We start from the raw sequence: 23449 nt of genomic DNA, 5'->3' as shown, positions 1-23449 counted from the left end.
ATAGCTTAATCTACACAGGTTAGCCCTAAAGTGAGATAGCATTAACATGCTTGTCAAAGGGAAATAACTAGAGATGTCCGATAATGTCTTTTTTGCCGATATCCGATATTCCGATATTGTCCAACTCTTAATTACCGATTCCGATATCAACTGATACCGATACAAACAGTCGTGGGATTAACACATTATTATGCCTAATTTTGTTGTGATGCTCCGCTGGATGCATTAAGCAATGCAACAAGGTTTTCCAAAATTAATCAACTCAAGTTCTTGAAAAAAATGCCAACATGGCACTGCCATATTTATTATTGAAGTCACAAAGTGCATTATTTTTTCTAACATGCCTCAAAACAGCAGCTTGGAATTTAGGACATGCTCCACCTGAGAGAGCATGAGGAGGTGGAGTTTGTGCTGCTAAGGATTCTGGGTAATAGTTATGTTGTGTTATGGTGCAAATGTTCTCCCGAAATGTGTTTGTCATTCTTGTTTGGTGTGGGTTCACAGTGTGGCGCTTTTTCGTAACAGTGGTAAAGTTGTTTATACGGCCAACCTCAGTGTGACCTGTATGGCTGTTGACCAACTATGCCAGTTGGTAGAGTGGCTGTGCCAGCAATCTGAGGGTTACTGGTTCAATCCCCACCTTCTACCATCGTAGTCACATCCGTTGTGTCCTTGGACAAGACACTTCACCCTTGCTCCTGATGGGTCCTGGTGAGCGCCTTGCATGGCAGCTCCCGTCAATGTGTGTGTGAATGGGCGAATGTGGAAATACTGTCAAAGCGCTTTGGGCTCCTTTAAAAAGGGGTAGAAAAGCGCTATACAAGTACAACCCATTTACCATTTACCATTCACTTGTGTGTGTGAAAAGCAGTAGATATTATGTGACTGGGCCGGCACGCAAGGGCAGTGCCTTTATGGTTTATTGCCGCTCTGTACTTCTCCCTACGTCCGTGTACCACACAATTTTACTTTTTGAAACCGATACCGATAATTTCCGTTATTACTTTTTAAAGCATTTATCGGCCGATAATGTCAGCAGTCCGATATTATCGGACATCTTTAGACATAACCCAAGAATGGCGAGTTTGACATCAAATCAGTAGCAAGGTTTTATCCTTCTTATCGAGATGCAGAGCCCCTATTGCTACACCCTTATTTTACTAAGGCGCTCCCTGCTCTTTTTTCTCTCGATTAAATCAGTCACTGTTGTCTTTTTGATGGTCATAATGTGAACACAATGCATCACAATTAATTTGCAAAAGCTTAGCATGGAAAACATCTGCAAAAGTTGATTGGTGTATCCTATGCTAAATGTATTCATTAAAGTGTTACACAGGAGTTGGGGGACTTCAAGTTGAGATTTAATTTTTTAATATAGTACACAATATTAGTTTTCATGCAAATGTTTCATTTCATACAATAATTTGTGCATTTCAAGCTCAAAGTCTGCTGGACCGTATTCAGGGACTCTCTTGGGGAAAAACTGACCAAATCACACAACTCTGCGTTCTGCGTCGCCAGCGACACGAAGGAAGGCTTTTTAAGAGAGGAAGAGTACGCTGGGGAACAGAGAACGACCGCGCCGCTTACGCAAGTTATGTGACGCAGGAGTGTACACCAGAATTTAGTGTTGCCAATCAGCCTAACTCCAGGTTGAACCCGGAGAGAACCCACACAGTCACGGGGATAACATGCAAACTCCACAAGAGCCCGGGAATCGAACCCAGGCCGGGACCTTGGCACTTATCACATGTTACACCAGGCCGTGCCTTTTTATGGAGTTTGTTAGTATTTTCCTGTGTGTAGCATTTTAGTTCCTGTCTAGGGCTCTTATTTTGTAATTTTCGCTTACCGTTTTCTCGTTTCCTGCAGCAGCTTCGCGTCTGCCAGTTTTCTGCCTGTAATCAATACTATTTAAGTTGTGCGGATGCTTTTTTTTGTCCATCAAAACACTGATTGTCATGTCATTCTTGTCACGTGTTGGACTCTTCTACGGACGCCCCTTTTTCTGCGCCACGTTTTTCCTAAGTCTGTTTATTTTTGTCGCTAGTTTGGCCTTGTTTTGTCGTGCCTCTAGTTTCCCCTATGCTTCTTCCCGCAGTGCTACTACCACCAACACTCAGTTTTGTTTTGCATTACATAGAATAAATCCTTTTTTTTACCTGCAAGTTGCCTCTTGCCATCTCCTGCATTATTGTAATCACAACAACCGTTGCCAACATGCACCCGAAGCATCAGAGCACGAGTGCTAACCACTGTGTCATCGTGCTTCCAGACTTTGTAATTAACTTTTAAAAAAGGTATAGAGACTTTATGGACACCCTGTATAGTAGCATAGTATGGCATTTGCTTGTAAAAACTTACATCTGCAGTTACCGGCATTAGGTATGTACATTAGGTACATATTTACATTCAGTAGAGTGCTCAGTATGATGCAGTTGTCCACTACTTTAAACCAAAACACATGTACAGGGATAGACCAGAACTCTCTAATAACTAAAGTTCCTTGGGTGAATAATGTAAACTCACAACACCGGTATGTTTTAATGCTTTCATGGCGAGTTTACTGACAGATATAAGTAAGAACATTACACTACTTTATAATAGAAATGGTAGCAACGGAGGATGAATGTCCCATAACAAAAAAGAAGAAGCCTATCGATGACCGCCACAGACTACAAAGGCTGACACGCGCAAATTTTCCGGACTTATACAGATCCCAAATACAGTTTAGCAGGTACTAGAAGGTAAGAAAAGTTGCCTTTGCATATTATTGCGAAACAAAATGCCAGACAATATGTCTTACCTTATACAAACACCATAATAATACTCGTATGTTGAAGCACAGTATAATGCATCAAGCGGTGCGGCTTTATAGCTTACCAAAGTCATACTAAAACATGTTGATAGATTTTTGAGCGCCATGTGTAATGTTATATATTTTCAATGGAACACATAACATTCTGGTGTTGTTTACTTGAGTCATAATGCAGTCTACACATATCCTCGGGGATTAATAAAGTATTTCTGATTCTGATTTTGATTCTCTTATGTGTGAAGTGAATTGAAGTGAATTATATTAATATAACGCTTTTCTCTAGTGACTCACAGCCCTTTTACATAGCGAAACCCAATATCTAAGTTACATTTAAACCAGTGTGGGTGGCACTGGGACCATGTGAGTAAAGTGTCTTGCCCAAGGACACTACGGCAGTGAGTAGGTTGGCGGAAGTGGGGAGCGAACCTGTAACCCTCCAGTTGCTGGCACGGCCACTTTACCAGCCGAGCTATACTGCCATCTACTGGTCACACTTGTCATTTCACCATTTACAGACATAATGTTATATCTAAATTTGCCCCCCCCCCGAGTGAAAATAATTACCCAGGTCTGGTTTAGCCACTTTCTAAAGGTTTTTTCAGGATGAGCCATTTTGTAGGCGGACTTATTTACGTGACTCAACTTTGACTGTATCTTCTGCCCGTCGTCTTTGTTGTACCGGTGGTTTTTAGTGCTTCCATAGCGAGTTTACTGACAGATATAAGTTAGAACTGTACGCTACTTTATATAAGAAATGGCAACGGCAGAGGATGAATGCCCCACAACAAGAGGATAAGAAGGAGCTGATTGACGATGTGTCCCCACGGACTACAATGGCGGCAAAGCGCAAATTTTCAAACCTTATGCAGATTCCAATTTGTATGTATATAAGAAAAGTTGGTTTTGCATAATATTGCAAAACAAAACGGCAGATAATGTCCCTTTAAAGATGATCATTATACATATCATAATAATACTCAAAGGCTGAAGCGCAGTATTCTGACTACTATAGCCGCAATGTGCCGCCAGTTTCGTGACTTACCAAAGTCATACTAAAACATTTGGACAGATTTTTGAGAGCCGTGCATAATATTTATATTCTCAATGAAACATCACAGTTTAGGCCTTCCTTGCTAACATTTATTAAACGGTCATCAACTTGCAGTCCACGTGTATCTCTTGTGTTACTGCCATCTACTGGTTACACCATGAACCAAATAAAATTGCTTCGAGGTTGGTAATCACAACCAGACTTAATCCGTACATTAGGCGCACTGTCGATATAAAGAAAAACCATGAAAATATTTTAAGTGTGCCTCATAGTCTGAAAAATATGGTAGCTTAGCATAGACTGATGTACATTGAATTAGTTAGAACGTCTTTAATGTGCAAAATGTATCAAAGAGAAACACACATTTTTTCCTTTTTGGAAAAAGTTTAGGACACCCCCTGTGATAAAGGCTTTTATAGCATTTATGGTATCTTATTCATTAGTGTGATCATTAACTTAAACAGAAAAAAATCCCCAAATAACCCTGAAACAACTGACAAAAACTGCTTTGTATCCTTTAAAATTGAGGTTATTTCACCGGGATTGATGGCCAAGCAAAATTCAAAAAGTAAAACCACCTTTGCGCAGCCCGACAATAACCGTTAAAACGTTCAATCATAGCATTTAAGCATAAGTAAATGGCCGTCAGTTGCTGTGTTATCTGCCACAAGCTGGTAAGTGCAGGCTTGTGTGTCAGACGGTAATTGTCGTTTGGACGTGGGCAGCAACTTAAAAGTGCACACATGGTGTACACCAGGGGTCTCAAACTCACTTTACCTGGGGGCCACAGGATGCAGAGTCTGGGTGAGGCTGGGCCGCAAGAAAAGATTTTCTAAAAAAAAGGTTGCATACTGCTCATCATGGAATATATTTGCATTTAGCCGACGGACAAAGAATAATTTTATTTCCGCAATGTGTGTTGTTCCGCTTTCCTTCCCTACAGCAACGCGGAGGTCGGCGGCTAATAGCCGGTAAAGTACCGGGATAGCGAGCGCAAAAAAGTGATGGCTGCCGGAGTCTTATCCGGCGTCATATAGAAATATATGTAGTGTTCATCATGTGAGGCAATGCAAATTAAACAATAAAAAAATAAATAACAATTTGAATTGGTCCAGGTTATCGGGGACTGTTATTACTGACGGACAGGTGTCGCGGTGTGACTGCAGCCGGGCACGTAAGAAAACCCTCGTCTCCATGGCAAAGTCTCTGTCGCTTTCACTCACTTGCCGCTTTTACACCAACGCAGGGGTAGGCAACCCAGAACGTTGAAAGAGCCATTTTGGACCCAAATAACAACGCTGTGAAGCGCCATTCATATAAAACTTGTGGGGCGCAATGACTTTAAATTTTCAGATTACAGTGGGGGCCGCAAAATAACGTCTCGCGGGCCGCGTGTCCGAGACCCCTGGTGTACACTGTTTAGTCCATTTCTAAATGTGTATATTTTAACATTGTTGTACTCTGCCAAACTGATTTCTGTTGCACATTTACTCCCTTTTCATCTGTTCACTACTCTGTACCACGATGAGTTGATCCTTATTTCACCACAAACTCACCATTTGGATTGCTTTAAGTGCAACGTACGAGTGCATTTTGTCGCACTTCTCAGTGTTAACGCACTCAAATGGAATACTTCCACCAGCATACTCCAACAGGTATTGCATGCACACCGTGTACTAAGTTCCTAAGTACATCAATTTTGACAGTATAACCTCGGCACAATGCCACAGGATTGGATTTGGGACAAAACATTGCAATATTTTCCCTACACTGGGATACTGATGGTGCACTGCATATTTCTATTAGGGTTGCCCCGCTACCAATATTTTGGTACCTTTTCGATACTTTTCTAAATAAAGGGGACCACAAAAATAGGCATCATTGGCTTTAATTTAACAAAAAGTCTTACGGTACATTAAACATACGTCTCTTATTGCAATGGAAGAACAATTTTGGCCTTAAATAAAATAGTAAACATACCAGACAACTTTTTTTTTGTAGTAAATGAGCAAACAAAGGCTCCTAATTAGTCTGCTGACATATGCAGTAACATATTGTGTCATTTATCATGATATTATTTTTTTCAAAATTATTAAGGACAAGTTGCAAAAATTGATTATTAATCTACTTATTCATTTAATTTTATTTCTGGTTATTTTTTGTTTTAACCTTTTCTATCTACACTTCTGTTAAAATGTAATAATTACTTATTCTTCTGTTGTTTGGATACTTTACATTAGTTTTGGATGATAACACAAATTTGGGTATCGATCTGATACCAAGTCGTTACGGGATCATGCATTGGTCATATTCAGAGTCCTCATGTGTCCAGGGACATACTGTATTTCCAGAGTTTATAAACATAATATACATTAAAAAAAAGGAAAAATTATTTTGTGATGATAAAAAATATAGATGTAATCATAGTCGTATCGACTATTGTACTTGGTATCATTACAGTGGATGTCAGGTGTAGATCCACCCATTGCCTTTGTTTACATTCTGCCACGCTATCTTTTTTTAGCGGTGACGCCGGTGGGCTATTGTATCCTTCTACGGCAAGGGGCACCAACGCGGTGCCTGCGGGCACCAGGTAGCCCGTAAGGACCAGATGAGTAGCCCGCTGGCCTGTTCTAAAAATAGCTCAAATAGCAGCACTTACCAGTGAGCTGCCTCTTTTTTGTAAATTGTATTTATTTACTAGCAAGCTGGTCTCCCTTTGCTCGACATTTTTGATTCTACGAGAGACAAAACTCAAAAAGAATTTGAAAATCCAAGAAAATATTTTAAAGACTTGGTCTTCACTTGTTTGAATAAATTCATTTATTTTTTTTACTTTGCTTCTTATAACTTTCAGAAAGACAATTTTAGAGAAAAAAATACAACCTTAAAAATTATTTTAGGATTTTTAAACACATATACCTTTTTACTTTTTAAATTCCTTCCTCTTCTTTACTGACAATTTAAATCAATGTTTAAGTATATAAATGTTTTTATTGTAAAGAATATTAAATACATTTTAATGTAATTCTTCATTTTAGCTTCTGTTTTTTCGACGAAGTATATTTGTGAAATATTTCTTCAAACTTAAAACATGTCATCAAAATTTAAAAAATTAATCTTAATCAGGAAAAATTACTAATGATATTCCATAAATTCTTTCAAATGATTCGAATTAGCTAGTTTTTGTCTTCTTTTTTTCGGTTGAATTTTGAATTTCAAAGAGTCGAAATTGAAGATAAACTATGTTTCAAAATTTAATTTTCATTTTTTTGCTGTTTTCTCCTCTTTTAAACCGTTCAATTAAGGGGTTTTTTCATCATTTATTCTCTACAAAAAAACTTTCCGTAAAAGGAAAAAAATGTACGACGAAATGACAGACAGAAATACCCATTTTTGATATATATATATATATATATATATATATATATATATATATATATATATATATATATATATATATATATATATATATATATATATATATTTTTTTTTTTTTTTAATTTTTTTTTTTATTTTATTTATTTATATATATATATATTTATAAAAGGTAAATTTAACAAATTGGCTATTTCTGGCAATTTATTTAAGTGTGTATCAAACTAGTAGCCCTTCGCTTTAATCAGTACCCAAGAATTAGCTCTTGGTTTCAAAAAGGTTGGTGACCCCTGTTCTACGGTGTGTAGTGAAAAATGTTTAGCTATTCCTCGTCCTGCAGAGATGATACTTGTAAGAAACGTACTTCATTTGTTGCCATGGAGAATGCAAGGAGTAGTGACTTAGAAGTAGCTGAAACACTGGCGACTGCGGATCGATGTTAGCTGCTCGCTAGCTAGCCATGTCTTTTTCAGCGTTTCAGTGTTATAGCTTCACCTTTATCGTCGGTTTTTAAGCCAAAATGCGTCCGTTCTCCCTTTTCTGTCTACACACCCTGTCTGCTTTCTGCTGTAAGTACTCTGTGATTGTGTGCTGCCGAACATGCTCCTCTGCTTGTCAAACCATCGATGTCACGACGTGACGGTGCGCAGTCATGCCCGTTAATAAAGAATATATTTTTGAAATTGGGAAACAGTACTTTTCAAAGAGAGTATAGTACCGTTTTTAATTCATTTGTACCACGATACTACACTAGCACCGGTATACCGTACAACCCTAGTTTTCTATAGTGTGAAGACACTTATACACTGAAAAGACAATGTGTAAATATAAATAAACTCAAATGCATCCATGGATGCAGACAGAGCCAAGATGGCGGTAAGCTGAAGACTCACCCTGGCGCCCTTTTCTGGGTTGCACCTGCATCCTCTGCTGCAGTCCAGACCGTAACACGGCTCGTCAAAGTCGGTCCCCTGGGGAGACAAGGAAGTGCTTTAAGATCCTTTGACAGCACTTAAAACAAACACGTCACATACATTTGAGTTTTTCAGGATTCAAACACACGACTTTGCATCTTCTGAATTCGTCGTGAACTGTAGATTAACTTAATGGGCTCAGGGTGGCATTCCTGAGATAGCTAGCAAACACACACAGCGCTTTCAAACTTGATAGGGGAACATATAGAAGGCTTTTATAAGCCGTAGTATGAGTGACATAAGCTCATATAGACCACATGCTGGGAGGCTGGACCACATGAGGAGACGAGGGAGACAGCCTTCAGATTGGGTCACCTCCACATGCATGTACGACAGCAGGGTTTTTAGGTCAGTGTGGGGTCAGGGGTCACATTTCAGCGTGATTAGGGGATTAAAAGGGTGATGGGGGGGCCAATGCATGATGAAGGTTATGAGAAAATGAAAAGTGATGCAGTAGAGGGGTGATTTGGGCCCCAAAAACAAGCAGGGTTCAACACCCCCGACTGTTAGGACCCCCAGAAGTCATCATGAGCTGGCCTAGACGTGTTAAACCCATTAAAACAGGGCCTGGGAAAGACAGCAAATACATACTTGAATTTGGAACAAGGACATTAAATAACATATACAGAAATATCTTAATTTGATTTTAAACCAGATTTTTCCCCATATTTCTGTTTTCAGTTCACTAATCTAGTGGTTCTGAACCTTTTTTCAGTTATGTACCCCCTGTGAACATTTTTTTAATTCAAGTACCCCTGATTAGAGCAAAGCATTTTTGGTTGAAAAAAAGGGATAAAGAAGTAAAATACAGCACTATGTCATCAGTTTCTGATTTATTAAAATGTATAACAGTGCAAAATATTGCTCATTTGTAGTGGATATAAAAGATATAAAAATAACTAAAAACTTGTCGAGAAATAAACAAGTGATTCAATTATAAATAAAGATTTCTACACATAGAAGTAATCATCAACTTAAAGTGCCCTCTTTGGGGATTGTAATAGAGATCCATCTGGATTCATCAACTTCATTCTAAACATTTCTTCACAAAAAAAGAAATCTTTAACATCAATATTTATGGAACATTTCACAAAAAAATCTAGCTGTCAACGCTGAATATTGCATTGTTGCATTTCTTTTCACAGTTTATGAACTAACATTCATATTTTGTTGAAGTATTATTCAATAAATATATTTATAATGGATTTTTTAATTGTTGCTATTTTTAGATTATTAAAAAAAAAATCTCACGTACCCCTTGGCATGCCTTCAAATACCCCCATTTGAGAACCACTGCACTGATTCATACAGCAAATAAAAGTAAAGCTATTTATTACAGTACAGTGGAACCTCGATTCATGAACGCTATATCTACAAACCCCAAGATTGTGTGAATCGTACATAAAAACGGAATACAATGATTTGCAAATCCTTTTCAACCTATATTTATTTGAATAGACTGCGAAGACAAGATATTTAACGTTCGAACTGGAAAACGTTGTTAATTTTTGCAAATGTTAGCTCATTTGGAATTTGATGCCTGCAACATGTTTCATAAAAGCTGGCACAAGTAGCAAAAAGGACTGAGAAAAGTTGAGGAATGCTCATCAAACACTTATTTTGGAACATCCCACAGGTGAACAGGCTAATTGAGAACAGGTGGGTGCCATGATTGGGTATAAAAGCAGATTCCATGAAACGCTCAGTCATTCAAAAAACAAGGATGAGGGGAGGGTCACCACTTTGTGAACAAATGTGTGAGCAAATTGTCCCACAGTTTAAGAACAACATTCCTCAATAAGCTATTGCAAGGAATTTAGGGATTTCATCGTCTACGGTCCGTAATATCATCAAAAGTTTCAGAGAATCTGGAGAAATCACTGCGTGTAAGCGATGATGTTACGGACCTTTGATCCCTCAGATGGTACTGCATCAAAAAACGACATCAGTGTGCAATGGATATCACCACATGGGCTCAGGTGCACTTTAGAAAATCACGGTCAGGACCTACAGCTCGTCACTACATCCGTAAGTGCAAGTTAAAACTCTACTATGCAAAGCGTAAGCCATTTATCAACACCCAGATTTGCAAATCATTGTATTCTGTTTTTATTTACGAATTTCACAACGTGCCAACTTCACTGGTTTTGAGTTTTGTATATAATGTAAGTATATTGTTATTTTTTAGCATATTTTAAACAATATCAACTTATTGATAAGTTAAAACTCTACTACGTAAAGCAAAAGCCATTTATCAACAAAACCCAGAAATGCTGAATGGCTTCGCTGGGCCCGAGCTCATCTAAGATGCACTGATGCAAAATGTAAAAGTGTTCTGTGGTCTGACGAGTCCACATTTTCAAATATTTTATGGTAACTTTGGACGTCGTGTCCTCCAGACCAAAGAGCTTGTTATGTTGGTTTTATATATATACAGCATGCATACATACAACATTATAGTGTCTTCAAGGTACGCACTTTTTTGTCGAGGTGAGAACCAATTATTCATGTTTACATTGTTTCTTATGGGGAAATCTGTTTCACTATACGAGGCGACGGGCCACTCCAGCCCGTCGCCTCTCATTGCTGGCAACGCCAGAGTGGAAGTGAGTCCACTCCATCTCGAGAGAAGTGGTTCCAGAGCCCTTGATGTGCGTCGAAGTGTGTCCGACTACATGTTTCATTTGTTTTCAAAACCGTAAAAAAAAAAGTGGGACTTCAAAAATGTACTTTTGGACCCCATTTTTATGACTTGATGGGGTCCCTGCGACCCCATTTTGAAAATTCCTAGCGCCATCACTGATGGAGTATTGGTGCGTGCAAAACAGCAGCAGGCGGCTGTGGCCTGTGGGCTGGTTCTGATACTGATCGAATAGCATCATAGATCATTCATTTGTGGGCCGGATCTGGGCAGCAGGCCTTGACTTTGACACGAAGGGTTTGTGGTGTATTTGTCAGAAAAGAGCATAGAAAATATTGTTCTGACAAATGTTTACACTGCAGTGGTTGAAAAGTGAAAGAGACGGACACACAAAAGGATGTAAAGAACAACAACAGGGTGTATGTGTTTCACCACCTCGGGCCATCAGCATCAGCACACCCAAAGATTACTGTGGTGATGGACGGGAGAGGAGTTTGGCACAGAGAATAAGGAGAGAGAGAAAAGGAGGGGAAAGGTCAGCGGTGTAGGTCTCTGATCTCCTGGACTTCTATAATCACCGTGACAGAAGGAGGCCAAAAAGGCGAGCATTGGAACGGACAAAGCACACAAACGTTATTGAAATAAAACACTTTTTTTTTTTTTCCTCTTAATCATCATTTTAGTCTCCTGCGCGATCCTAACCAGTTGTGTCTGTGTCATATTCAGTCATTGTTGTGCAACATAATCCAGCCGCAGCCTGAGGGACGTTGGCGATGTGCACGGGACACTGATCCGTCCACACCCAGACAAACAGATGCTGAGCCCTGCGGCGCCCCCAGGGTGAACACACGAGACGCTGTGGGATGTTCAGGTGGAAGACGAGCGCGCGCGCACAGGTAATAGACAAAATATACAAGACTCGAAAGCAGGCATAGGATACATAAAGGTGAATGGTAAATGGCTGTACTTGTATAGAGCTTTTCTACCCCTTTTTAAGGAGCCCAAAGCGCTTTGACAGTATTTCCACTTTCGCCCATTCACACACACATTCACACACTGATGACGGGAGCTGCCATGCAAGGCGCTAACCAGGACCCATCAGGAGCAAGGGTGAAGTGTCTTGCTCAAGGACACAACGTATGTGACTAGGATGGTAGAAGGTGGGGATTGAACCAGTAACCCTCAGCTTGCTGGCACAGCCACTCTCCCAACTTCGCCACGTCGTCCCACTGGTGATGGGATTCCTGAGTGCGGTGCTTCCCAAACTACGGATACGGCCCTCCAGCGTCCAAAATCTGGCCTGCGGTAAGTCTCAAGTTAAAACAATTATCATTATTTCAAACATTTTTTTATTATTATTTTTTAATCTGTCCTTTCTAGCCCCTCACAAATCCATGTTCTACCACTTGTTAATCTTGGGGTCTCCTTGCCGCTCAGGCAAGTCTAAAAATGCATTTTCCCACCAATAACTTTAAAGTTAAAGTACCAATGTGTCCCGCCCAGGGCGCATGGTGATGCGCGTTTCCCCAAGGATGCAAAGGACTCTCCGGACGAAAACATAAGGGTAGGATGTTTAAATAAACGATATACAATACTAAACAGACAGAAATCAACAAAAGAACAACGTGCCGAACGCACGGGAAGCTCAGGCTAATACTTAGCACAGAGACTGGAACCAGAAACATAGACGTGACTGTAGATTACCGCAAACATTGGACCCAGACCGACTGACGGGAAAAGGCAGGCTAAATAATGACAGAAATCACAAGACAGGTGAAAACAATGAGTAACCATGGAAACGAACACAGAGGAGTACAAACCGGAACTAAAGGAATCCAAAACTAACAAAACATAATACAAAAAAGTCTCAAAACCTAAACATAATATGAGCCGGGCAGCGGATCATAACACCAATATCCACCGGGGGTGTATATTGTATTGCCGGAAGAGTTAGTGCTGCAAGGGGTTCTGGGTTTTTGTTCTGTTGTGTTGTGTTACAGTGCGGATGTTGTCTCGAAATGTGTTTGTCATTCTTGTTTGGTGTGGGTTCACAGTGTGGCGCATATTTGTAACAGTGTTAAAGTTGTTTATACGGCCAACCTCAGTGTGACCTGTATGGCTGTTGACCAAGTATGGTTGCATTCACTTGTGTGTGTGAAAAGCCGTGGATATTATGTGATTGGGCTGACACGCAAAGGCAGTGCCTTTAAGGTTTATTGGCGCTCTGTACTTCTCCCTATGTTGTGTACTACTTTGTACAGCGGTGTTTTAAAAAGTCATACATTTTACTTTTTGAAACCGATACCGATAAATTACGATATTACATTTTAAAGCATTTATCGGCAGTCCGATATTATCGGACATTTCTAATATACGGTGTATATATATATATATATATATATATATATATATATATATATATATACAAACCCCGTTTCCATATGAGTTGGGAAATTGTGTTAGATGTAAATATAAACGGAATACAATGATTTGCAAATCCTTTTCAACCCATATTCAATTGAATGCACTACAAAGACAAGATATTTAATTTTCAAACTTATAAACTTTATTTTTTTTGCAAAAATAATTAACTTAGAATTTCATGGCTGCAACATGTGCCAAAGTAGTTGGGAAAGGACATGTTCACCACTGTGTTACATCACCTTTTCTTTTAACAACACATTCAATAAACTTTTGGGAACTGATGAAACTAATGTTCAAGCTTTGAAAGTGGAATTCTTTCCTATTCTGGTTTTATGTAGAGATTCAGTCGTTCAACAGTCCGGGGTCTCCGCAGTCGTATTTTACGCTTCATAATGTGCCACACATTTTCGATGGGAAACAGGTCTGGACTGCAGGCGGGCCAGGAAAGTACCCGCACTCTTTTACTACGAAGCCACGCTGTTGTAACACGTGGATTTGCATTGTCTTGCTGAAATAAGCAGAGGTGTCCATGATAACGTTGCTTGGATGACAACATATGTTGCTCCAAAACCTGTATGGACCTTTCAACATTAATGGTGCCTTCACATATGTGTAAGTTACCCATGCCTTAGGCACAAATACACCCCCATACCATCACAGATGCTGGCTTTTGGACTTTGTGCCTGTAACAATCCGAATGGTTATTTTCCTCTTTGTTCTGGAGGACACCACGTCCTCTGTTTCCAAATATAATTTGAAATGTGGACTCGTCAGACCACAGAACACCTTTCCACTTTGCATCAGTCCATCTTAGGTGAGCTCGAGCCCAGCAAAGGTCAGTGAGTTGATAATAAATGGGTTTGGCTTTGCATAGTAGAGTTTTAACTTGCACTTACAGATGTAGCGACCAACTGTAGTTGCTGACAGTGGTGTTATGAAGTGTTCCTGAGCCTGTGTGATGATATCCTTTACACACTGATGTCGGTTTTGGATGCAGTACCGCCTGAGGGATCAAAGTTACGTATTATCATCGCTTACATGCAGGGATTTCTACAGATTCTCTGAACCTTTTGATGATTTTACGGACCGTAGCTGGTAAAATCCCTAAATTCCTTGCAATAGTTCGTTGAGAAATGTTGTTCTAAAACTGTTCAACAATTTGCTTACAAAGTGGTGACCTTCACCCCAGCCTTGTTTGTGAAATACTTATAGCATTTCATGGAAGCTGCTTTTATACCCAATCATGGCACCCAACTGTTCCCAATTAGCCTGCACACATGTGAGATGTTCCATATAAGTGTTTAATGAGCATTCCTCAACTTTTTCAAAATGTATTGCCACCTTTCCCAACTTCTTTGTGACGTGTTGCTGCCATCAAATTCTAAAGTTAATGATTATTTGCACAAAAAAAATGTTTATCAGTTTAAACATCAAATATGTTGTCTTTGTAGCATATTCAACTGAATATGGGTTGAAAATGACTTGCAAATCATTGTATTCCGTTTATATTTACATCTAACACAATTTCCCAACTCATGGAAATGGGGTTTGTATATATATATATATATATATATATATATATATATATATATATAATATATATACATATATATATATATCTGCGATGAGGTGGCGACTTGTCCAGGGTGTACCCCGCCTTCCGCCCGATTGTAGCTGAGATAGGTGCCAGTGCCCCCCGCGACCCCGAAAGGGAATAAGCGGTAGAAAATGGATGGATGGATGGATGTATATATATATATGTATATATATACATATATGTATATATATATATATATATATATATATATATATATATATATATATATATATATATATATATATATATATAAATGCGTGGGCTCCCTCCGGGTACTCCGGCTTCCTCCCACTTCCAAAGACACGCACCTGGGGATAGGTTGATTGGCAACACTAAAAAATTGGCCCTAGTTTGTGAATGTGAGTGTGAATGTGTTCTGTCTATCTGTGTTGGCCCTGTGATGAGTTGGGGACTAGTCCAGGGTGTACGCCGCCTTCCGTCCGATTGTAGCTGAGATAGGCACCAGCGCCCCCCGCGGCCCCAAAGGGAATAAGCGGTAGACAATGGATGGATGGATATCTATATATTTATATGGATATCCATCCATCCATTTTCGAACGCTTGTCCCATTTGGGGTCAAAGGGACATTTTGGAACAAGAGGAAAAGAACCATTGTTGTAGGCGCAAAGTTCAAAAGCCAGCATCTATGATGGTATGGAGGTGTATTAGTGCCCAAAGTATGGGTAACTTTCACATCCGTGAAGTCACAATTAATCCTGAAATCTACATATAGTTTTTGGAGCAACATATGTCGCCATCCACGTGACGTCATCCCATTGAAAATATGTGGCGCAATATCAAGCAAATTACCACAACGGAGAACCCGGACTGTTGAACAACTTAAGCTGTACATCAAGCAAGAATGAGAAAGAATTCCTTCTGAAAAGCTTCAAAAATTGTTCACTTCATTTCCCAAACGTTTACTGAGTGTTGTTAAAAGGTAACACAGTGGTAAAAATGCCCATGTGCCAATCTTTTTTGCAATGTGTTTCTGCCATTAAATTGGAAGTTGAAGATTATTTGCAAAAAAATAAGTCTCTCAGCTCAAACATTAAATATCTGGTCTTTGCATTCCATTCAAATGAATATAAGTTGAAAAGAATTTGCAAATCGTTTTATTCTGTTTTTATTTACGATTTACACAATGTGCCAACTGGTTTTGGGGTTTGTAGATTGCCAACAGCCAACAATATACAATAAAAACATCAATGGTAAATGGTAAATCTTTGTACTTGTATAGCGCTTTTCTAACCCTTTTTAAGGAGCCCAAAGCGCTTTGACAGTATTTCCACATTCACCCATTCACACACACATTCAAACACTGATGGTGGGAGCCGCCATGCAAGGCGCTAACCAGGACCCATCAGGAGCAAGGGTGAAGTGTCTTGCCCAAGGACACAACAGACGTGACTAGGATGGTAGAAGGGGGGGATTGAACCAGTTGCTGACACGGCCACTTTCTCAACTTCGCCACGCCGTCCCAATCCACCATAGACTACCTAAAATAGTAAAACAATTAATTAATATCTCTCACACACCTACGGCTACATTCAGCACAAGCACACTGGCCATCAATGTAGGAAAATAAAGTCAAAATGTCCATAAAAAAAACTTTAAAAATTTATTAAAAGCTAGAGTACAGTAAAACAAATGGTGAGGGAGTTGGTTTTCCATTTAAAATGCACTCTGTGGCAGAAAAATGCATAAAATGCTACAAATCTACATTATAAAGTTATTTTTATTCGGCAGCGATGAAACCTAACTGAACAATAACCTGCATTCAATCTACACGTTTATGCTTGTTGCTGCCCAATCAGTGTTGTTCTCCTGTCCCGAGGTGTGTGTGCATCCTCTTTCTCGTCGCCTGGACTTGCTCTTTCATTCCTATAGGCTCTGCAGATGTTATCTCGGGTGAAACTACCCAAAACATAACGCAGACAGCCATGGAGCCATATGGTGCAGTGCAGGTAGCATGACAGGACAGGAGGGCTTTTAGATAAAGGTGACGGAATTTCCTTAGTGCGAAACGTATGGATCACTTAGTACAGAGGTGTCAAACGCAAGGCCCAGGGGCCAGATCTGGCCCGCGGCTTCATTTTATCTGGGTCGCAAACACCTGGAGATGATATGTGTCAATAAAGTACTTAACATTTTCTCACTAAATGACAGAAAAAATATAAGTAATGCTTGAAATTGCATGCATTTTAAACTTTAATGCAACACATATTACAGTATATCATACTTTCCCACAAAATGTTTTTGTCTAAATAAAAATATTTGCTTGACCTATGATGTTACTGCAAACTACCGATCAAATTAATGAAAATCACAATACATGTTACGGTGTATTTTACAGCATCCATCCATCTATTTTCTACCGCTTATTCCCTTTGGGGGCGCTGGTGCCTATCTCAGCTACAATCGGGCGGAAGGCTGGGTACACCCTGGACAAGTCGCCACCTCATCGCAGGGCCAACACAGAGAGACAGACAACATTCACACTCACGTTCACACACTAGGGCCAATTTAGTGTTGCCAATCAACCTATCCCCAGGTGCATGTCTTTGGAGGTGGGAGGAGGCCGGAGTACCCGGAGGGCACCCACACATTCACGGGGAAGACATGCAAACTCCACACAGAAAGATCCCGAGCCAGGGATTGAACCCAGGACTACTCAGGACTTTGGTATTGTGAGGCAGACGCACTAACCCCTCTTCCACCGTGAAGCCTTCTTTACAGCATAAACACGACGAGTTGAGTTTATACCAAAATGGATACATGGATGATACAGCAGAGGATTGGGAGAATGGCATGTGGTCAGATGAAACCAAAATAGAACTTTTTGGTACAAACTCAACTCGTCGTGTTTGGAGGAAGAAGAATACTGTGTTGCATCCCAAGAACACCAGACCTACCGTGAAGCATGGGGGTGGAAACATCATGCTTTGGGGCTGTTTTTCTGCTAAGGGGACAGGACGATTGATCCGTGTTAAGGAAAGAATGAATGGGGCCATGTATCGTGAGATTTTGAGCCAAAACCTCCTTCCATCAGTGAGAGCTTTGAATGGTTGACCAAATACTTATTTTCCACCATGATTTATAAATAAAATTCTTTAAAATTCCTACAATGTGAATTCCTGGAAAAAATGTTTACATTCTGTCTCTCACAGTTGAAATGTACCTATTAGAGATGCGCGGTTTGCGGTCACAACCGCGGAGTCTGCGGATAATCTGCGGGTCGGGCGGGTGACATGACGAAAAAATTGATTTTAAATAGATTCGGGCGGGTGGCGGTTGAACATATTCGGAAATATATATTGTAATAATCCCAGGAATGTAGGCTCATACAACTTCTTCATTTGTCTTGTCTTTATTGCACAAGATGTAATACAACCACACAACAGCTCTCATGTCTCTAACGCTTTTCCCAGGACAACGCGAACTCTCACTTCCTGTCGATAACGTCACTTCCCTATCTCTCCCGGAAGTTCCGCCCCCCAGCCAAAGTCATTGGCTAACACCTGACAACTCTTGATGGTACAGACGATGTCCCGCTAACATCACGTGACACCTCTGATGAAGGCTGCAGAAGCTAGGTAGCCCAAACTTGTCAGGTACAACACTTTACCTTACCAGCCTATAGAAATCAACCATTTATAAATAGTTAAATGTTGTTACCCACATACGAAAAACAAGCAGCACTCTTTGAAACAGTATGTGGGCATACTTTTATTTTGAAGTGTCTCGTTTGATCTGTCGACGGATGTAAGGAAGCTACTTCCGGGTATGGCCAACGACTCGAGGTATTTGTCATTTGTTGGTATTTTACTTGGTAAAATGTTTGATCCACATGCTGTGCATGTTAGTATTTTTACGTTTGTAACGTGCTTAATTTATTACAGTTTTCACGGTGAATTTGAAGGGAAAGTAAGCCTTCAAATAAATCAGTTCAAGAAAGCCATCGTGTCTGTGCTATTTGGAGGGAGTTACACTTTCTAACCTCACTAATGCCTTGCATCGTCTATATTAGATATATAACAACGGGCGGGTGGCGGGCGAGTGTGGCTTCGATGAAATGTTGGTTCGGGTGAGTGGCGGTGGGTGGATGACGACTTTTGTGATGCGGTTTCGGATCATATAATTGCCTATCCGCGCATCTCTAGTACCTATGATGAAAATTACAGAACTCTGTCATCATTTTAAGTGAGAGAACTTGCACAATCGTTCAGGTCGAGGCCTCTGGAGGACAAAGATGCAAGAGGATGCTTTTAATTGACATGTGAAGCTATGGTGCTGAATAAAAGGCACGGTGTTACAGTACTAAGTGACTGTTATGATGCGAAAATAAAATAATGCTCCGATAAATGAATGTTGTCCTAAGCAAAGGCAGCCTAGAAATAGCCGGCCTCCCTTCTCCTTTATCTAGTTTGTCTTCCTCCTTGCTTCTTTCGTCTTCCTTTCCACGTCCCCGGCAGGAGACAAACCAGCTGTGTTTGGCCGTCCGGCCTCGTTCCTCGTCTACTGTTTATTCCATACGCCAGTACACATGCATCGGAAGTTCCAGGAATTAGGCCACCCAATTTGTGAATTTGCAGTTTCACTTTGTTGCCTTCGGGCAGTCACTGACTCAAACCTTTGCACAAAATATTCATGTCATTTTTTTTTCTCTTCTCACTTTGGGATTGCACAACAATACGGAAACAAGGCTATTAGACAGGATTAGGCTCGCTCTTCTCCACTCCACCTGGTAGTCCTTCAAGAGAAAAATTAGCAAGGAGAGGCGGAACTTTGCTAATTTGGTTTTGTTTCATGAGCCTGAATGGGCATGCAGCAGTAAAGAGAAGCATGATTCCACTAATAGCGCCGGTGTGAGTTTAGCATATCTTTGAGCTGAGTTTCTTTATCCCTGATGTTATGGGACTGCACTGCACTGATGTGGAACATTTAAAGGTTACAGTATTTTCCGGACTATAAGGCGCACTAAAAGTCTTTTACGCCTAATGTACGGACTAGTTCTGGTTTTGCTTACCGACCGCAAAGCTATTTCATTTGGTACATGGTGTAATGATAAGTGTGGCCTGTAGATGGCAGTCACACACAAGAGATATGTGTCGACTGCAATATGACTCAAGTAAACAACACCAACATTTTATATGTTCCATTGAAAATATACAACATAACACACGACGCTCAAAAATCTATTAAAATGTTTTAGTACGACTTTGGTAAGCTATGAAGCCGCACCGATTGATTGATTGCTTCAACACACGCGTATTATTATGGTGTGTGTGTATAAGGTAAGACATATTATCTGGCGTTTTGTTTCGCAATATTATTCAAAAACAACTGCTGATCTGTATTTGGGATCTGCATGAGTCCTGAGAAAATTGTGCGCCTCCGCCTTTGTAATCCGTGGAACGCCGTAGTCGATAAACTTCTTCTTTTTCTCTATTTTTGTGTTATGGGACATTCATCCTCCGTTGTTGCCATTTCTAATATAAAGTAGTGTAAAGTTCTTATTTATATCTGTCAGTAAACTCGCCATGAAAGGGCTAAAACATACCGGTGTAGTGAGTTTACATTATTCACCCAAGGACCTTTAGTTACTAGAGAGTTCCTGTCGGACGGTTTTTCACAGGACACATTTCCGGCAAATGAGGATATGCAGCTCCGTTCTTGATTTAAGCAAAATCTAAATTAAATTGAACCCGTTAGCGCCATCTTTTGACACTTCTTCCACTCCCGTCCTTGCACGCTACACCGCTACAACAAAGATGACGGGCAGAAGACGCTGCCGAAGGTGAGCCACATAGATAAGACCGCCCACAAAACCGCACATCCTGAAGCGACTGTCAGAAAGTGGCTTGAAAATAGTCTGTAAAACATAATCCATGCAATATTTTGACAAAAGAACCACAAATACATGTTGTGTAGGCCACAAGGAAACGTTTTCAATTCAGAATTATTTTTAATAATATATTGACTCCTTTGAATGCGCCCTATAATCCTTGCGCTTTATATATGAAAAAAGATCGAAAATAGACCATTCATCGGCAGTGCGCCTTATAATCCGGTGCGCCCTATGGCATACTTGCCAACCTGGAGACCTCCGATTTCGGGAGATGGGGGAGGGTGGTGTGGGGGTTGAAGTGGTGGTGGTGGGGGGGTGGGGGGGGGTTTGGTGGTGGCGGGGGTGTATATTGTAGCGTCCCGGAAGAGTTAGTGCTAGTGTTAGTTAGTTCTGGGTATTTCCTCTGTTGTGTTTATGTTGTGTTACGGTCAGATGTTCTCCCGAAATGTGTTTGTTATTCTTGTTTGGTGTGGGTTCACAGTGTGGCGCATATTTGTAACAGTGTTAAAGCTGTTTATACGGCCACCCTCAGAGTGACCTGTATGGCTGTTGACCAAGTATGCAATGCATTCACTTATGTGTATCTGTTAAAACCGCATATACTTTATGAATGGGCCGACACGCTGTTTGTATGGAGGAAAAGCGGACATGTCCACAGGTTGTAGAGGATGCTTAAAGGCCTACTAAAACCCACTAATACCGACCACACAGTCTGATAGTTTATATATCAATGATGAAATCTTAACGTTGCAATACATGCCAATACGGCCGGTTTAGTTTACTAAATTGCAATTTTAAATTTCCCGCGAGGTATCTGTTGAAAACGTTGCGGTATGATGACGTGTATGATGACGCGTGTGCGTGACGTCACCGGTGGTAGCAGACATGTTCTCCCAGCACCGATCACGGCTAAAAGTAGTCTGTTTTTATCGCATAATAACATAGTATTCTGGACATCTGTGTTGCTGAATCTTTTGCAATTTGTTCAACTAATAATGGAGACTACAAAGAAGAAAACTGTTGATGGAAAGCGGTGTATATCTGCCGGCTGTAGCAACACAGACACAGTAGGTGTTTCTTTGTTCGTAGTGAAGCTTTAATATGGAACAGAGCGGTCAAGCGAACATGGTTCCCGACCACATGTCAACCAGCAGGTTTCGGTGAGAAAATTGTGGTAATAAGTTGGCTCTTACCCTAAACATGAGCGGAGCTTGTGTCGTTCCTCCTGCAGCTGTCAAAGAGGAAGCTGCAACTTTCTTGGCTCCTCCATGGCTTCCCTCAGAGACACTGACGGTCATCACACACCTCCGACTTTCAGGTATGACTATATGATCTCACTAAAACACTGGTAACACAATAGGCAGATAAGGGATTTTCCAGAATTATCCTATTAAATGAGTCTAATAACATCTGAATCGCTCCCACTGACCTCGTCTTTTTTTTTCTTCTAGTCCTTCACTCTCACTATCCTCATCCACAAATCTTTCATCCTCGCTCAAATTAAAGGGGAAATTGTCGCTTTCTCGGTCCGAATCGCTCTAGCTGCTGGTGGCTATGACTGTAAACAATGTGAGGATGTGAGGAGCTCTACAACCGGTGACGTCACGCGCACATCGTCTGCTACTTCCAGTACAGGCAAGGCTTTTTTATTAGCGACCAAAAGTTGCAAACTTTATCGTCGATGTTCTCTACTAAATCCTTTCAGCAAAAATATGGCAATGTCGCAAAATGATCAAGTATGACACATAGAATGGACCTGCTATCCCCGTTTAAATAAGAACATCTCATTTCAGTAGGCCTTTAAGGCAGTGCCTTTAAGGCACGCCCCCAATATTGTTGTCCGGGTGGAAATCGGGAGAAAATCGGGAGAATGGTTTCCACGGAGATTTCCAAGAGGGGCACTGAAATTCGGGAGTCTCCCGGAAAAATCGGGAGGGTTGGTAAGTATGCCCTATAGTGCAGAAAATACGGTACACATTTCACCAATTGTAAATGTGTCTCAAAGGGGCCATTATGAAGTGTGATGTCCAAAATGTAGCATTCATGCTGGACTTGAGACACTTGAAAATGCGTAAGCCCTACTGGGAGCACACGTTGAGTGTGTGCGGCATTGATGATAATGAGCTGAGTGAGGCTCCAAAAAGCATAGTTGTGCGCCTAAAAGGGAACTGCACTTTATTTATTTAATTGTGTCTATATTTCAAAATCATTATGTGAGACAGGAACACATACGTTTTACCTTTTTTATGCATTTTAACTCGTATATAAACGCTAGCAAAAGTCAGCCAACAATGGAGGCAATGGAAAAGGCTCTTTTTTGCCTAAAAAGGGCTTTAAAAACAAACAAAAACTTCTAGTATCGTTTTATATACACTATGTAATTATATGTGTTTAATTTACGTATTTTGGTCATTTTAAGCATACGGCGGCGCATTCATTTCACAAACGCAACGTTCATCATGTCTAAGTGCTAAACAAGAGATACAAAATGCGAACATAATAAGACAAACACTTACTGGACAATATCCGCTCTCACTGGGATGCCGACTGTGGTGCCATTCATATTTGAACATTTAGATGAAAAATGTATCATAATCCCCTCCCACAGGTAAAAAAAAAAAAAGAAAAAGGAGTCGCGAGCAAGTGTCTTTTTGTGTCTTTCTCGCCAACTTCTCGGTTTTTGGCCACAACATTCAACTATCCAGGTGAGAGGCA

General features: G+C 40.4%; 1 protein-coding gene across 4 annotated transcripts in view; it reads right to left on the bottom strand.

Annotated features, from left to right (window-relative positions):
- col4a6 (collagen, type IV, alpha 6) overlaps window positions 1-23449 on the bottom strand; it is a 178256-nt gene that overhangs the window by 84132 nt on the left and 70675 nt on the right. For all 4 annotated transcript variants that reach the window (XM_061913805.1, XM_061913806.1, XM_061913807.1 and 1 more), the window contains one exon: window positions 8141-8218. In XM_061913805.1, the coding sequence (XP_061769789.1) occupies window positions 8141-8218 (78 nt within the window). The remainder of the gene's footprint in view (window positions 1-8140; window positions 8219-23449) is intronic.

The sequence above is a fragment of the Nerophis ophidion genome, linkage group LG10, assembly GCF_033978795.1.
Source record: "Nerophis ophidion isolate RoL-2023_Sa linkage group LG10, RoL_Noph_v1.0, whole genome shotgun sequence".
NCBI lineage: Eukaryota > Metazoa > Chordata > Actinopteri > Syngnathiformes > Syngnathidae > Nerophis > Nerophis ophidion.
The sequence above is the reverse complement of the archived record's forward strand: the minus strand, read 5'-3'. Positions and strand labels throughout refer to the sequence as shown.